Source organism: Formica exsecta, unplaced genomic scaffold (genome assembly GCF_003651465.1).
Source record: "Formica exsecta isolate Colony F162 unplaced genomic scaffold, ASM365146v1 scaffold182, whole genome shotgun sequence".
In the NCBI taxonomy this organism is placed as follows: domain Eukaryota; kingdom Metazoa; phylum Arthropoda; class Insecta; order Hymenoptera; family Formicidae; genus Formica; species Formica exsecta.
Genome location: NW_021849132.1, coordinates 852,698 through 870,549, shown reverse-complemented (window position 1 = coordinate 870,549; position 17,852 = coordinate 852,698). Strand labels below are relative to the sequence as shown.

At 36.9% G+C, this 17,852-nt stretch overlaps 1 protein-coding gene across 1 annotated transcript; it reads right to left on the bottom strand.

Moving 5' to 3' along the window:
• Positions 1-3,318: 3,318 nt before the first annotated feature.
• Positions 3,319-17,821, bottom strand: LOC115233707 (mucin-5AC). The gene is made up of 15 exons (XM_029804267.1): positions 17,812-17,821; positions 17,638-17,672; positions 17,384-17,575; positions 16,651-16,938; positions 14,578-16,116; positions 13,346-14,272; positions 9,006-9,329; positions 8,655-8,876; positions 8,069-8,433; positions 7,470-7,866; positions 7,007-7,063; positions 6,165-6,262; positions 4,186-4,413; positions 3,833-4,073; positions 3,319-3,532 (listed from the first exon to the last, which is right to left on the bottom strand). The coding sequence occupies exons 1-15, from the start codon at positions 17,819-17,821 to the stop codon at positions 3,323-3,325; spliced, it is 5,133 nt and encodes a 1,710-aa protein (XP_029660127.1). The 3' UTR covers positions 3,319-3,322.
• Between the last annotated feature and the right edge of the window lie 31 nt (positions 17,822-17,852).

Sequence of the window (17,852 nt, the reverse complement as noted above, 5' to 3'; positions counted from 1 at the left end):
AATAATAATTTATTTTATTTAGAACCTCTCTATATTCTTTTTTCAGATTTAAAATATTGGAATATCATGAATTTTTCGCGATATATAATATGTGCGACTACTCACCCAACGTCTTCAAGAATTTGCAACATCTTCTCCTCCATGTCGATTGTACGTTTTCAGATCTTTGATACTATTATTGAGCAAAATGTAATATAATAAATATATAATACAATAAAGAGACGAATATCGGACCGTACTTGTACGAGGATTTAGCGTAAGACGAATTGCGTCGCGACAATGAAATGTTTCATCACCAATTCGTTCAATTCTCCGATATTGCCCGATATTGCGACAATATGTTCGTCGCATGTATCGCGCATAGAACCGGTAACCGGTTGCCTCGCGTCGCGCATCGCGCATTCTTACGTGAAATTTTATACAAGAGAGCACATAGGATGCGTTCCGTTTGACACTACGAAGCATTCGACGCGTTTGATTGACCAATCGGGACCAGGATCTTCTCGCTTTCATTGGTTAATCAAAACTCTCGCGATGTCAAACGGAATATAAAGTCCGCTTCCAATGCCACAGTTTTGCGGATATGAGATCACCACCAGTGTTGTTCTCGGGGACGCTTTCTCGCGCATGCGCGTTAAACGTGGCCTTAAGATACGTGTCAAATTTATAAGAAAAAGGGTACTGTTAAGCCCTCTGCTCAGATAATGTTAAGAATAATCTAAAATGTTTTACAAATTAATGAATCACAAATAAATAATAAAAAATTAATAAAAGACGATTATAATTAGCTTAAAAAATTTCTGGCATTAAACATATTATTGTAAGTAATGTACGTACACAAATATGTACTACATACGCCGTCGCTGGATTTCTCTACCAATGCGCTGCGCATGCGCGAGAAAGCGTCCCCGAGAACAACACTGGCCATATCCACTTTTTGATGCCATGATAAAGCCCTGATTAATCAATCAAACGCTTACTTGAAGTATTCATTGATTAATCTAATAATCCAAATATTTCTAAAATCCAAGTAATAAATTAATAATTAATTATAAAAAGCTATATAAATTAAAAGCATGATTTGATAATGTTTAAAATTCTTAATACTTTTCAAGAATTATTCTTAACATTATCTGAGCAGAGGGCTTAACAGTACCCTTTTTCTTATAAATTTGACACGTATCTTGACCCTACCGATAATTTATTAGCGTTTTTGAATGAAGCAAGTTTAATCGCTTTGAAAGTGATTAAACCCAATTTACGGGGTTAAATATATATTTGATCAAAAATAGATTTTGAGAGAATCCGATTAATATAAATAATATAAAGTACATTCTCTGTTTTTGACGCTATTTTGTCTTTAAAGTACAAGATTCTTTGCCCTGATTAATCAATCAAACGCTTACTCGAAGTATTCATTGATTAATCTAATAATCCAAATATTTCTAAAATCCAAGTAATAAATTAATAATTAATTATAAAAAGCTATATAAATTAAAAGCATGATTTGATAATGTTTAAAATTCTTAATACTTTTCAAGAATAAGAGAAAAGTAAAAGCAATTTATTGTAAATATCTTCTACACGTTATATATTTAAAAATTAGGAAAAAAATATTAAGAAAATTAATTTAAGAATATTTATTTTGTCATTTATTATATGTGCGCATATATATAAAAATATTTCAATAATAACTTTTATTATCGCTGTCCGTAATATATGCTAGAATGGCAAAATATCACGCACAGCTAATAAAACATTAATAAATCTTTAATATTTCTCCGCAATTTTGATCCACAGTTATAGACCTAGCACACACATGTACCAACCGGTTGTTTTAGCACCGAAAAGTGAATTTGGGAATCGATTGTGTATCTTTGAAACGAAGTGAAAATTACTAAAGTGAACAGATTTACTAGATTTCGACAAATGAAATCGTAGATACTCTAGTGAATTTACTCACTTTAGTAATTTTCACATTGTTTTAAAAAACGGCGGCGTGACCCCTCTCAGGCTTTTCTCTGGTATAACGTCGAAAAGACGCTGGAAATGCTTCGAAGCGTTTGATTGAGCAATCAGGACAAAGAGAGTAAATATTTCTTTATTCTAATTGGTTAATGCAATGCTTCGAACCATTTCTAGCGTTTTATCGACCGCAGCCATAGTGATCCAAACTAGGAGACCATATCCTAATCGGACCAATCACAGCGATCGCTGCTTAGGGTTTTTTCACTAGACCATACGCGATTTACCAATCGAAGAAACGCTCTTCGCGATAGATATCGAGTGATCAGTCGTTATGGAAAAATCATATTTGAATCGAATATTGCTCCGTATTTCTCGCGATCATTATTATTGACTAAAATTGAATCTCGAGCGCGAAAAATGCGCGCGTGCCTTTTAAACTGTCAAATTGCGTATTTTCCGTAATTTATCGAATATTACGTTTATAATCGTTACTATTATGATTTCACTATTACGATTTCGGCAAGTCTACTTCTATTTCGGAGTTTTGTGAAGTTGATCAAAAATGTTTTTCGTTTCTTTGACACAGTTATTTTCCCGCTTAAGTAATTAATACAAGTGGAACTGTTGGATGGTCATCATCAGGTACCTATATATTGTTATTTTATAAATAATTATATCGATTTTTTTTTTAAATTCAGACACATACACGCACCTTTGTCAATAGTACGAGAATCGCATTCGATAGATTTCAAATGGCAGTGATTTTACAAAATATCGTCGCGACAAATTGTGTTCGAATCGTATTTTGTTTTTGCAATTTTTCTGATGAAAAATAAATCTTATACGCTAAGAATTAATTGTGAATGTCTCTTTAAAGTGTCAGATGCACTCGTGTAATACATTAAATGTCATGTATAACTGATACATGGAAAAATCTACAGATAGAATATCAGGTAAGAAATGTGTCTCTGACGAAAAGAAAAAAAAAATAAAATTTTATCTGTGCTTCATTTATTTTCTTCAATAATATAAAATTGCGTTAATACGAGATGCATATGTTACAATATTTCACAATGCAACACGTCTTCGGCATGATTGTGGGTACGATTACGGGAAACGATTGAGTTTGTGTTGTGTTGCTTTCATTTAAACGCGTAATCCTGTACGAATCGTGCTTTGGTCCGTAAACAGTGGCGGATTTTGCAGGAAACTTTAAAAAAGGTCATAAATAAGGAAATGCTATTCTTTATTTATTAAAAAAATATTATTTTAATAATAAAGAATGGTATTTTTATTTTTGACAGATTTTTATAATTAAAATGTGTGAATCCGTTTGTAAATCGTCAAATATTAATTAAATATACCTTTTTCTAGTCGAAAGAGGTTTCTCTTGCGTTTTATTCTGTACTCTTTGCGTTAGAGTTTGTATAATAGAATCAGGTAGCGGTTTGCTATCCGTTCGAGTTGGAGCATTATATGGTACGGAGGTGCCAGTTACGTGCGGTTGAGATTTCCGCGCCGGCGATCGTTGATTTCTCTCATTAATCCTCCTTTGTTCTGCCTCCTATCGAGTGGGAGAATACATTAGAATAATAATACGTAACTAATTATTTATATTATCTGTATCTCATTATATACTATACACTATTAGATATGTATTCAATTTTGCCGGAAATTTAATACAGAAAAAATTTTGCTAAATATGTTTAGAATAAAATATTGAGTTTTAAAGAAAGTGGGTTCTCAGAAAATTAAATAAATTATTCTTTAATTTTCTATGCGTCTGAAAATTATCGGAAAGCTAAAGACGGAGTTATATAAAAAAATTGATGTTTGCCAGTTAAGATAATTTTTTGATACGTACTTGAATGAGCCAATGTTGATAATTTACATCGTGAGCGCCTCTCGGCACGTCACTTTTCCTCCGCTGAACCCATTGATCACCTTGGACAATTCGTGGTCGCGGTACTGCGCTTAACGCCTGTAAGGTTTGTCTGGACATTTGCTGACCAGCGTGATTCGCGAGCATCGTTGCCGATGCGTTCTCTCGAATCGATGCGTCTACTTGTTGGGGGATCGAGTCCGCGGACGGTATACGGCTGTTTCTATGCATTCGGGATTAAATAAAAAAGTTCAATAATTGCGATCATATTATTTCATAACGTGGAGAAACTTAGAGTAACGCGAAAGCATTTACAATACATTATTTATATTTACCTGATAGTAACATCTCTTTGTCTTTGATCTAATATACGTGGTTTAGTAAGCGGAATCGGCGGCGGCGGTGGTCTTCTTCTCGGCAGGTCTTGAAACTGTAAATTTGGCATCGAAGATCTATAATTCACTGTAGGCGTATGATATTTGTATTGTTGCGTATTCTTCTGAACAGAATTCTGCGCAACGTCTTGCAAGGATTTCCACTGTTCCTGTAACTGCTCCGCTAATCTAAGTTGTTTTTGCTCACGATAAGCCAAATTATTTCGTTGTCTTTTTAATTCTTCCTGTTCCAATTGCAGAAGTTCTCTTTCTACTCGCAGCACTTCCTAAAGGGATAATATACAATATCTTTCTATAATTGTATTTTCTATCCTTATTTATCTATATGCATTATCTATCTAAAATATTAGACACAGGAATTTTGAACTTTGTCATAATTCTAGTTTTTTTTTTTTTAATTGAAGCAATTATTATTGGCATGATTGTGGGTACGATTACGGGAAACGATTGAGTTTGTGTTGTGTTGCTTTCATTTAAACGCGTAATCCTGTACGAATCGTGCTTTGGTCCGTAAACAGTGGCGGATTTTGCAGGAAACTTTAAAAAAGTTTGGTTTATAAATATATAAAGAACATTCCTTATTTTAACGACACGAATACATATAAGAGTTATTTAAATAAAAAACTACGTTTCAAAAATAATGGCAATAAACACGTAGAAAAATCAATATAAATTATTATTTTCAACGATCGGAAAATATTGAAGCTTGTATTGTGATGTTAATGTATTATAAATGGACCTGCATACACCATTGTTTGCAATTATCGACTATTGAATGCGTAGAATCGATTAGATTTTATTATTTCAACAGAAACTCGATTTCGTGTTATTCACTTCCGATTGAGAAAACAATCGCGCATGTTCTGTTATTCGAATATACGGTGTAAATTATCTGGTATAAATAGAGAATACGAGAATTATATATATTACAAAAATATACAGCGCCGCTAAATCAACGCCAATTACATTGAATCTTAACAATTACGATTTCTTATCTCTATACTAATTACATAAATACATCTTATATACATCCTTCACGTATGATTCGTGTTAGTTGATAGAAACGATTGCATACATATGTGTGAGAACTCATTATTTTGAAATAAAAACACAAAAGATTATATATATTTATATATATGTATATCTAATCGGCGGACATGGACATGGTATCATTCTTCTATCTCGACTGTCAAAATTACATTTATGCACATTTATTTATATGTCGTTTGTATCCAGTGATATTTTTTAAGCAAGGGTAACTGAATAGTTGAGATTATAAAAATCATACGGTTTAACCAAAAAGCATTACAATCATCAAATTAATCAGCTTAATTTCGTTAACACCAGGCTTCTACACACAACTGAACTTGACACCTGAAAATTTAACAGCGATATAAGTTGTGAAATAAAGATATCCTTCCGAGATGTTCTTTTACATTGCAATCGCGTTGTAATAGTTGACTTTTTTTACGTTTTTTACAATCACACAAAACTTTCATATTGATAAATATATATTTAAAATTATTAAAAATATGAATTTTTTTAAAGACGTTCTTTAGTTATTTTTACATAAAGAAGGAAGTATGTATTTTATCGTATCGTTCTCGGAATCGATATGCGCTCAATCGGATGATTATACATAATACAATGTTTAAATAGAGTTAAATGTATGTACCGTCGTCACTGGAGTAGCAATTATGGCAGTGGAGCTTATGATTTCGGACGCGCACGTCCGTACCCATCAATCCATCGCCGAGACGTACGTGGCATACGCAACATTTGAAGCACTCCATATGATAAAACAACCGTAGACTTTCGATTATCATTGCGGCGCCACGACCTAGAGATCGTAAGGATATCATGTTAATAAGTATATATAATGGTGAAGAAACATTCGAGAGAATTCATTCTCCGCTAATCTAAGTTGTTTTTGCTCACGATAAGCCAAATTATTTCGTTGTCTTTTTAATTCTTCCTGTTCCAATTGCAGAAGTTCTCTTTCTACTCGCAGCACTTCCTAAAGGGATAATATACAATATCTTTCTATAATTGTATTTTCTATCCTTATTTATCTATATGCATTATCTATCTAAAATATTAGACACAGGAATTTTGAACTTTGTCATAATTCTAGTTTTTTTTTTTTAAATTAAAGCAATTATTATTGAAAATAACAAAAATTTAGATAAATCTATATATGTATAAATGTTTTTAAATTCGTAAATAAATACGTATATTTTGTTTAAAATTCTCACTTGTTGCTTTCGATTCTATAAAAAGAACATTCGAGAGAATTCATTCGATTACCTAATTCCTCTCCGCAATGAGAACATTTTTTCTTCCCGCTCACGCTTAGCATTTTTTCTTGATTCCCGTTGTTACTCGTGATTGGAGGATTATGTGTTTTTTGAGATTGTAACGTGTACTGTGGCGATTGATGTTGCACAGTTGTCAAGTGTTCTTGAGTGTGAACTTGTTCTGATCTGAAATCATAAAAAAAATTTTTTCATAAAAATATATATATATATAACTCAATAAATATAATAATAAAATAAAATATCTTGATATATATGATTAATCTTTTGTATAATATACTATAATGCAAATAAGAAGATCGAATCAAGCTAGTTTCAGATTAGTCAATTAGTCCGAAAGATACTTAAAAGAGATAGCTACGAGAGATAAATAGAATTTTGATATGGATATTTACGTAAAAGTTCAGTGCAAACAAGCGATTAAAAAATTACAATTATTGCCTTACCCCAGAAGGGAATTCATCTTCGTTGTTGCGCAACCCAGCACCGACCAATGCTTTGTTCTGCGAATAATTAGCAACAATCCCTCCATCAATATTTACACTATGCTATATACTTAATTTGCACCGTCTACTATTCAACAATCAAATCCTTCGGGCAATGTTGCAATAAGCGATGATTTTTATAAATAAAAAAAATAGAACAAAAACAACATTGTTCAAAGGATATGTGATAATAACATTTTTTCAAGCTATCGGTTAAAAATGCGTGCCACGTATACTAAAGGAAATATGTGCAGTTTCAAGTTTCTTGCAAACGAAAAAATTGACAGAAAAATATCACAGAGAGAACATAATCGGAAAGATAGTAGGGGTCTTGGTCTAAATTCACTATCTACTTTTTAACATCGGCTCTTTATTTCCTCATTAGCTCGTTACTCGACGAAAAGAGCCGAGCGATTGGCCTTACCTCTTGCTCGCGAATTTGACTTTCCATCGTTCGGATGCGCAATTCTTCCTTGCGACACGCATCGACGACTCTTCGTTCTTTCTCTTCAATCTCGTTCTGCATTCTCAGCTGTTCCGACTGCATCTTGAGTTCCCCGTCCTTTCGCTTGTCCCCGACGTACTTTGCTTCCTCCTCCTTCACCTCCTCCTTCGTTCGCGCTTGGGTCTCCCGCTGTTTAGCTGTCTCATCGTGTTGCTGTTGCTGTTGCTCATGTGAGGAAGCATCTTCCTGCTTGCGTGTGTTATCGTCCTTCTTGCGAAACGCGTCCTCGTTGCAGCGCAGTATCGCCTCTCTCTCCAGTTGCATCTTCTCTTCCTCGAGTTCGCGCAATTTGTGAGCCAGCCTTTCCCCTAAGTCACTGTAATGATGTGATGACTTGATGACATATTCCTTCTCAATTCGTATTAAACGTTTTTTTTTTTTTTAAGCAAACAAGGGCCAGAAAATGTTTCAGAAAAACTCGATATTTTTCTGATTGACATTTTCTTGGACTCTCAAAAAAAAAAAAAAAAAATATACATAGGAAAAAAAATTTCGTGGCATCGACAGATTATTTGTACCTGTTATACTCGCGAATATCGCCGTATCGCCACTGTTCCTCTTTCTCAAGAACCTCCATGATCTCTCGCTCCTTTTTCGTGATCTCGTCCTCTTCGGAAGAGGTCACGCTGGCGCCGAAAGGCTCGCTGCTCTGTCTGCTGTGCTGCGACATGTCAGGGCTAACGGGTTGCTTCGTCCAGTCCTCGACGTGGCCCAACTCGACTCCAGAGTCTCTTTCGTGGCTCGAATCTTGCTCGTAGTTACTGTCAGTGTCGTAGGAACGACGATGAAGTTGCTCTATGCGTCTCTCCTCAGCAAGAATCGCTGCCATGTCAGGTGGTTTCGTCAACGTCAACTCAGACTCGAGATCGTCGTCGTTGACCTGCTATTAACAAAGTGCAAAATATATATATATATATCTTAAAATAATATTCGCTCTTTTAAAAGAGAGAGATATAAGATTGATGAAAATTGCATACTTCAAAGCACAAAGATGAAAAAAAGAGAAAAGATATATTATATGAAAAATTGTAAAAATCTTAAAAATTTTATAAAGAAATTAAGATTTTCAAGATAGAAATAATAGATTTTTATTTTCGCGCTTACCCCTTCAATACCGAGAAAATCCGACCGCCTTGTGCGTAACTCTTTCTTTATTCTGCGAGTAGAGTTTAATCTTTTGAGCGGCTCTGGCGAAGGATTCTCATCGTCGTCTACCGGAGGTGGTGGTGGCTTTTCTTTTGGTGGCTCCACACTCGTTGGTGGATTCAGAAGAAAAGATTGATCAGCAGTTATCTCCTCGTCATTAGATAAAGTAAGTGGCAGAATCTGTAAATGTGCCAAAGATCAATTAAGAAGAATTCAATATTGAAATCAATATAATTTTACTTTATCGATTTCTCTACTTTTTCTCGAAAAAATTCAACAACTAAGAAACTTGTTTGACGATCTACTAACTTGTTTGGAAATCGGCGAAGCTGGATTCGGGATACGCAACGTGTCGACCAGACCAATTTCTTGTTTTGTCAAACTCAGATTCGCCGATCGCTCCAGTGGACGATCGACTGTCGACTTGACAATTGAAGCAATAGACGGGTCATGCACATCACTATTGACGGTGCACTTTTTCGTAGTGACGATGTTAGTACTGATGGTAGTGGCAGACATCTCGACACTGGTCGACATCTCCGTCGTTTCGTGCTGCTCGTGTTCGACTACTGAAGCCACTAGGCGGTTCGCAGCTGCCTCCTCTTGGTCCGTTTTCTCGATAACGATCCGTTCCTGAGGAGACGAATCGCAATGTACTCCGAGAGCTGTACATAAAATGCGGGCCGGATCTCGCACCGTGTGCCACACGAATTTTGCAACGTTCCATTCTATGTAAATTGACGGATCGTTTAAAACAATGTTTCTAGAAAAATCCACGAAAATTGTAGGCAAATAAATGTCGATTAAGCGACATCTCATTTCCAGCATAGTATTCTGACAATCTCTATAATTAATGTTTCAGAAATATATAAATTATGTCATTAAAAAATATTACATTTCAATTTCACACAATTATTCTAATTAATCTAAATATTTAAGAAATGCTAAAATATGTTTAAAAAATATTTAAAAATAAAAAAAAATTCTTTTAAGATTCTTGAAAATTATGTACCCATAATCAGCGAATTTAATGAAATAATCGTCATTAAATGATATAATATAATGTCTACTTGAACGTCACGACAGCATTGTCGCAAGCGTCTCTTCTCAGAAGTCAAAGTTGCATGAAAAATGTTGGGAAAAAGTTTCGCGTGCACTAGATGTGTAAGTCTTGCCGTGAGAATATGCGGGTATATTTTACCAGGTCGATGCGCGTTGCATAATGTTGCACGTCCGATGGATCTCGCGGATCCCTGCAATTATGTGTGCTTTTCTCTGCGATTTGACACGCCTTTACAAAGGAGATACAAGCGCATTGCGAAAACATCGATAAATGCGGACGCGAGAAGCACTAATTTTGAATAATGATCCAAATAACAATGGTTTACGATACATTTGTTAGAGCCGTCATATTATGCAATTTTTTTATACCGCGGATTATTCAAATATTTGTCGAAAAAAATATTATTGCATATAATTTATTAACTGTTAAATGCGATACCTCGTTGCAAAATATGTGGATAACATCGGGCGTTGATAAATATTTTTTGCAGAATGTTAATATAAATTAATGTGCTGAACACACATGGATAATAGGTGATTGGTAAGATATTGTTGAGTTAAACCTGTCAATTCTCAAAACTGTTTTTTCTTTGCATGCACTGTAATATTTTTTATAATAAAACTTATAAAAGCACCAACAGAAGATTCTAAAATTATAAGCGACAGAAGAATGAATTTTTGCTAATAAAGTTTTAGAGATACAAATAAACACTAAAAATAAAAAAATTAATGCGTCCAAAATAAATAATGGAATTATTTAATCAGCTGTTGAAATGCATTAAATGTTAATAAATCAGTTCAAAACTGATATATATTGTATATCCTAAAAAAATTTTCAATTCTCTGCAACTCTTGTCTCATTTCCACTCTATTTTTCAAGATCTTTTCTTTAAAAAATTGCATTTCTATGTAAATATCACTAAGCTAGTAGCTTACTTCGAATTTTTACTAAAAGCGGATACACGAGTAAGTAAGGTTCATAGCCCGTCAAGAAAGAACTACAGGTATCAAAGCAACGATCACATAATTCGCGTATATTTCAAATACTATAAATTAAAAAAATCGCACTTTATTAACACACCCGTTTAGTTTAGTATCCTTTACCTTACGATTCATACTCGCAAATTGCATGCAGGGATGGTACACACGCGGGAGAAGGAGAAACTACGTTCACTTTCTCAATTTACAAGCGGTATATCGTGCACACGCCTCGAAAATTGTACAGCCACTAGATCACCGTGATCTCAGGTGTTGTTGGACTGACTTAAAAGGCTTTGCGAGCACATGACATGATAAGGTCTTTCGGCGGTCGAGATAAGAGAGATACTTAGCCTCCGCTATCGCGAGGCTCGAATTCTCCAATGGAGTGCGGGTATAACGCGATACGTAATTTGTCAATTAAATGTGGTAATTTGATTCTAAATGAGATTGATAAGGAAGCGATTCGACTAGGGTCTATCTCACGTATATAGCGGCAAATCAAGCGCGTGCCTAGGGCTCGCGATAAATGATAATGGAGATATGTAAAATAAGCACGTATAAATGTAGAGATTTTAATTATCAAATAAAATTCTTTGTCTTTATATTTTTTATTTAATTGTATTTTTTTTCTTTGTTTATTATTAAAATAGAAAGAGTAGAAAATCGAGTATTTGTCCGAAGATAGGCCCTGATTTCGAAGAAGCTCTCCGTACAGCCATGCGTGTCTCGTGAAATTTGTACGATTCGTTCTGGGATCTACTAAAAAAGAAAGCCGTTCGCCGACACGGTATTCTCCGGGGCTAACACACAGCTCAGGCAAATCGCTGCTTGCGCGATGCAATCAAAAATATATGACGTCTTACCTCTTCAGCGTATCGAGGACGAGACATGTGGAAAGAAAGCGATCGCGAGGCTTGCGCGCCGACAAACGAGTAACAATCGTTGATGGAAATATCATTGACGGTGGCATGGATGCTTTTATCATCGGCACGTCAACATGAACTCTTTATTAATAATTAAATGTCATTGCGATTGACCTTTGACTTTGCGCGCGTCACGAAAATGATGTATCTATCGTGTACTTTGAACGCGACTGTTATTAAAAGCGTATATTTATGTACTCTATTAATATAACCTGAAGATAAACCGTCTCAGGTTTTTGCATCGACAAATTTTAATTTCTGGATGAATTTCATGCTAATAGTTCAATTCTCGATTCTATATATCAGGAAATAAAAATTGAAATTAACAAGCACATCTTTGGAGCCAATTCGGAATTGATTTTCTCAAGTGATTAATATATCGAAAAGAAACACATATTAGAATAATTTTTTAAGATAATAATATATAAATTGATAAAAGCAAAATGAAATTTTCTAATCGAATAAAATCCACATGAATGTGTGAGAAAAGAATACAACACGGCGAATTTCGTTGGCCAGTGTTTTGTATCTTATGTATTTCATCGTTGCTCGTTCTCTTTCGCGGTCGACCGCTACAATCCATGACAATTAATCATAATCGCGCGTCAAGTGTCGGCGAATTCTTTTAAATTCGCTACAAGACCGTTACAAGTGAAGCAAGTTTTACATTCATGCGTTTGCTTCGAGAACCGTTTGCACCGCGATATCGCCTATACAGTTTCTCGTGCGATTGATAATTCTAATCGCATATACTCGACTTAATACGATTGATCGCATTCGGTAATTAAGATTGGAGGAGCGATTGAATGTTATCACAATGGCTTATTCTCTCGTACGATCGATTTCAGCAATCTTCAATCTTAATTTAAAAGTATTCGTTTTTTTTCTTTTTTTTTATTATAGTTTAACTTTCCCAAATTATGATTTGTATAATTTGAGAAAGTTACAGTGAAATTACGATCGACGTTGCCGAAATCGGTCGTCGATATCTTCTTTAAACGGCAAATGCAATATCCGACAGCACTTGGACGCCTGCTGTTACGTCGCAGACATACCGCAAACATAAACTTTATTGCAAATCGTTATGCCGTTATAATGTATATAGAGTAACCGTTACAATGTACAAGCGCTTTTGTATATATAACCCGATTAAACTCTATATAATAACGGTGATTATCTCATACCTTCGCACCTGCCTCGCGCCTATTTACACGACTAACTGACAGTACAGTTTAAGTTTAATTTTGCACTCGCGCGATATGCGTAACAACGTAGAAGTGATAATGACCTGTGCGTTATGCTAATCCCTTAGTAATAATAATAATAATCCCCTCTCGAAGGATTTCAAGAACTAGCGGCAGAACTCGCGAGACCGGATGACTCTTATAAAAATGTAAACGTTTTAACAGTCGACTCATCGGTTGATAGAGCGAGAACACCGGTTAAACCGTAGCCACAATAAAATTGCTCACGGCATCATTCTCTCAATATGTCACATATTGAAAATCTGACGTTTCTCGCACTCTGTAGCCCCTCTCAAGATGTAATCTATGTACAACATCTAGCACGGCTTGTCTAGAGGCTGATCGAAAGCGGAGGACAGTACTAGTTATTGCGAAAAAAAAAGATCGCACTTTAAGACTTTTTCGAGGCGTTGCCGGCTTGCTGTTGATCGTTTCTAACCTCGGTCACAGAACCCTGCTTGTCCGCGTTTATCAAGCGGTTCACCGTGATGAACGGCGTCACTGGCGGCGTCGTAGGAGTCTTGCCCTGAGGTACTACCACCTTTTCGCAAACTTCCACCACGGTTCGACGTCGTTCCGCAGGCAATAGCGTCTCTTCGTGGTGTCGCGTGTTTCCTGAGATGAGTCTCGACGAAGGAGAGGAGGGAAGTACAAATTGTTCCGCTGGGCTCGGAGAAGAGGAAGATTCGACGATGGTCGCGCAAATAGGAAGAGCTGTTTCGGACATTCTCCGAATCGGGCTGGAAGTCTGACTTGTCGAAGACTTGTTACTCGCGCTGGACTCCTTCGAAGGCAAAGTTTTGAGAGCGGACGAGATCAAGACAGAGTCGGAAGGTGAGGACTTGACAATTTTGCGAGAAAGGGGAGTGGGAATCTTAGATATCGTTCGGGAAGACGTAGGTTTGGAAAACGGAGGATTGGTTTCGAGGAGGGGACCAATTGAAGTCGTCATCGTTTTGACGAAGGGGAAGGATAATTGGTAAGTTTCCGCGCTAAGAATGACATCCGAGGATGGCGGAGACGGAAGAGTGTCGGAGGAAGAGTGTTCCTTGACAAGGTTCTGCCGCTTCATTTGGCCAACGAATTTCGGTATCGCTTGCTCAATGGAGAGTTTCAAACTGGCTGATACTATAGACTCGTTGAGACTCGGTTCGGAATCTGTCTTGAGCTCGGCCGCGTCTTTGCCGAACGTCTGCGATTTCGAGAAGCTTTCGGAAGTTATTTCTCGCGAAGGTACCTTGGAAATCGGATGAGTGGCCGCGCGAAACACCGAGGTATACGAGCGAGATGTATTAGGATTAGTAGTGGTCTCTACGTGCGGCTGTGATTTGTTAGTCGATAGTTTTCCAGAGCTGTCAGCAGTACCCTACAGAATCAGAGAGTTATACCCGATTTGTAGTCATTCAACCATAACCAGAAAAAAGAGATGTGAAAAGAAAGAAAGATAGCAAAGAGTTGGTAAAAACAATAATTGAATTTAAAATGCGAATGTATATAGGATGTAGAAGGAATCAGTTAGTAATGGAATTTTATGTGCTCTCATTCGAGTCTGTATAAAAAAAAAATATCTATACTTTGCGTTTACTTTAACTTGAAGACTCGTTTCTCGTTGAAACTTTCTGGGTTTATTTCGTGTATTTGGAATTTCGTAAACATTAATATTTTACTCACCTTGTTCACCGCTACTGCCTCCCGGGGACTGGTAAACTGCAAGTGAGTGGCCGTCGTGGTATCGTTCGGCGCTTCGACAGTCATGTTTGGCGTCGACGCGTCCTCCTGGATAATGGAAGTAACAGATGGAAGTAGCTTGGCCCTCTCTTCAACGATGACTTCTCGTCTTGGTTCGACGATTGCGCCGCCGGTATGATGCGCGATCTCCTCGTCGATCGGTTCGTCCGCCTGGCTGACGGAGCAGCTCACATCCGCGGTGTGAATACCCGAGTCCTCACGGTCCGTATCGTTCAGGAGTTCTGCGGACGATGACGAGGCGGGATATCGCCGCCCGTAGTCGAGCTCCTCGAGGCTCTGCACGCGCTCGAAGGTGTCAGGTCCACTAGAAGCGTCGGCGTCCAGGGAATCCAAGCTCCTATGGAAGACGGCACGAGGTACACGGTACTCCGAATCGGGCGACGAACTCCTCTCGCTGGGCGTTGACGTATCAACCCTGTTCTCCTGATCTCGAAAACAGAGTGGATGTTTACTGACATGCGTGGGTCCACGTTTATCTGCCGCGTCCTTGTTTCTACCGACGTCATTGAATGCACTGAAGCGATCCTTGATCGTCCTGGCGGTTAGCTCGCCATTGCGCGAGCGCGACTCGTTCGTCGTGGTCGGTACCGAGGACTCATCGCTGCTACTGTAGTTTTCTAGAGTAGATAGACTTTCCCTAAGAGGCCTCACCGTCTCCAGATCTTCCGTGCTAAGCTTGCGGTGAACGGAACTTTTGTTCTCTCGCTCCGAAGCTTGTTTCTCCAAATGGGTGAGCCTCTCCCGGATCGAACTCATGTCACCGGATAAGCGATTAAGCGACTTGCTGGTAGTTTTATCGCCGTTCTCAGTCTCGTACTTTTGCCTCTCAAGACTCGACAGCCTCTCTTTGATCGATTTCGTGCCGGTAAAGTCACCGGATAACCTGTTGTTTGTCTTGCTGTCGCTACTCTTCTGTGACGCCTTCTCGAACACTTCGCGTCTTTTGAGTATATCCACCTTTACCACCGATAGAGGCGACTTACTGCTGTCGTCATTCAAGTTCGTCTTGGAACCGTTCATCGACGACTTGGTCGCCTCTAGCTTGGAATCGATCCCGGTTAAAGACCTTCTTGGTATATTTTGCGATACCCTCGAGACGTAACCGCGAATGGCGCCTTCATACGTGTATTCTTCCGGTTCAGGTGAGCTCATCGTTGCGGTAGTAGCGGAATCGTACTCCTGATTATGACTGTGACTGTCGTGAAAACCACTGAATATTTTCCTCGTCGGGGTGGACGTCGTTATTGTCGTAGTTGCCGTCGGCATCGCCGCGGTAGTTTCCGCCATCGTCATCGCTATTGTTGTCGCTATTGCGCTGTTGTCGCTGTTGCATTCTGATGTGGTCGCGAGTGTCGTCATTGTTGTCGGCAGCGTTGTAGTAATTGTCATCGTGGATGAAATTACATCGGTAACGTTGTCCACGTCCGAATGGCTTTTCTCGATCTCACTGTCCCTGTCACTCTAAAATTTTACGAGAGTAATATTATCTCGATCGAATGACAGTTGTGACGATAAGTTCAAAATTAATAATTTTCCTCTGTAGTAGAAAACGTTGTATTTTAATCTCTAACACGCAATGTTACTCTTTTTCCGTTAATCTATCCTATTACTATATACCCTATATCTTTCGCATATATAAAATACAGAAACAAATCTCAATTGATAAACGACAATTAAAATCTAAATAAGTACTTGTAATAAAAAATATAACATATGTGATATAAACAAACAAACATACAGCGGTCATGGGCACGTAACGGATGAATGTGTTTTAACGAGATTCCGGTGATAAATTGAATATTATTCATAAGCCTATACTTTTTCGCAGATACACAAATTCATAATTCCAAGAAAACGAAGCTATTTATAAATTCATAAATAATTTGTAAATGAATCTTGCAAATTCTTCATATAAAATCAATGTGTCGATAGATTAAAAAGTTGCCCTTCGATAAAAGTAAATCGAATGCAAAATGTATTTAAATAGATACGTACCAGAACACTGTGCGTGTCGTCATGCGTATCGCCGCTGACCGAGCTCTTGCCGCTGCTGGTACCGATTCCAAGGTCACTGAGATCGTTCGCATCCTCGTCGTTGTACATAGCCAAACTGATACTCAATTTGCGACCTCTGTTACCGCGTTCCTCCATCATTTCCGAAAACGTTTTGTTCCGACGACGCTGACGATCGTGTTCCTCCAATTCGAGTTTCTTCACCTCTACCACTCGCTCGATTATATGTTCCTGCCGCTTCCTCCGGCTACTCTTCCAGTTATCTAAATTCTGCGGACAAATATTTCGTTATTAAAAAAAAGTTGCATTAATCTCTAATCTAATCCTTAATTTAAAAAATTCTACATATACATATAAGATATATAAAAGTACAATATATGTGTGTGATATTTAATTAATTTCAGTAAAAGATTTGAAGTCTCTTTGTAAATTTTGCGATTTTGTATGAGTGTAATGAGTTAATATGTACTTTTATTTTTTAATATCTTATATTGTGATAAAAATATTAATAGAAAAAATATAGCAAAACTCAGAAAAAAAATTTTATACATATAAAATAGATTTATAATCAGAATATCAAGAGTCCATAATTAGCTAATTTTAAATAATGTTTGAATAAATTCAAAATTATCGTATGTAAATATAAGTTAGCGAATTGCAATCGAAATATCTCTCCTTTTTTATTAAAAAGATGTGTATCGAATTGAAGGCTTACCGATTGCCAATCTTCGGGATCATCGCGAACTTCCTGTTTGATCTTCTTTACTTCCTGAACTTTTTGCAGTTGCTCTTGCGCGGTTCGATATAGCGAACATGGTCCGACCTTGACGAATTGTAAAGGATTGGTTGCTTGCTTGGGAGGCGTTTTCAAAGTAGTTTTCAATTTCGGTGGTTCATGCGTCTGCTGCTGTGAGATAATGGACGAGATCACGTATTTAGCAATTTTTGTTCACATATTTAATATATCACAACAAAACTCGAAATGGCAGAAAATTTAGATGAAACTTATACGTAGAGTGTACAATATTTTTGTTTGTTCAAGTGGAGTATAATTTTTCGTGAAAATAAAGATTAGAAAAGTGTATTGTCGAATTTTTAAATTTTCGTATTCCGTACAAAGTTTATCTTGTTTTAAGGAATTACAAATATCCATTTTTATTAATCGTGGATTATATATATATATA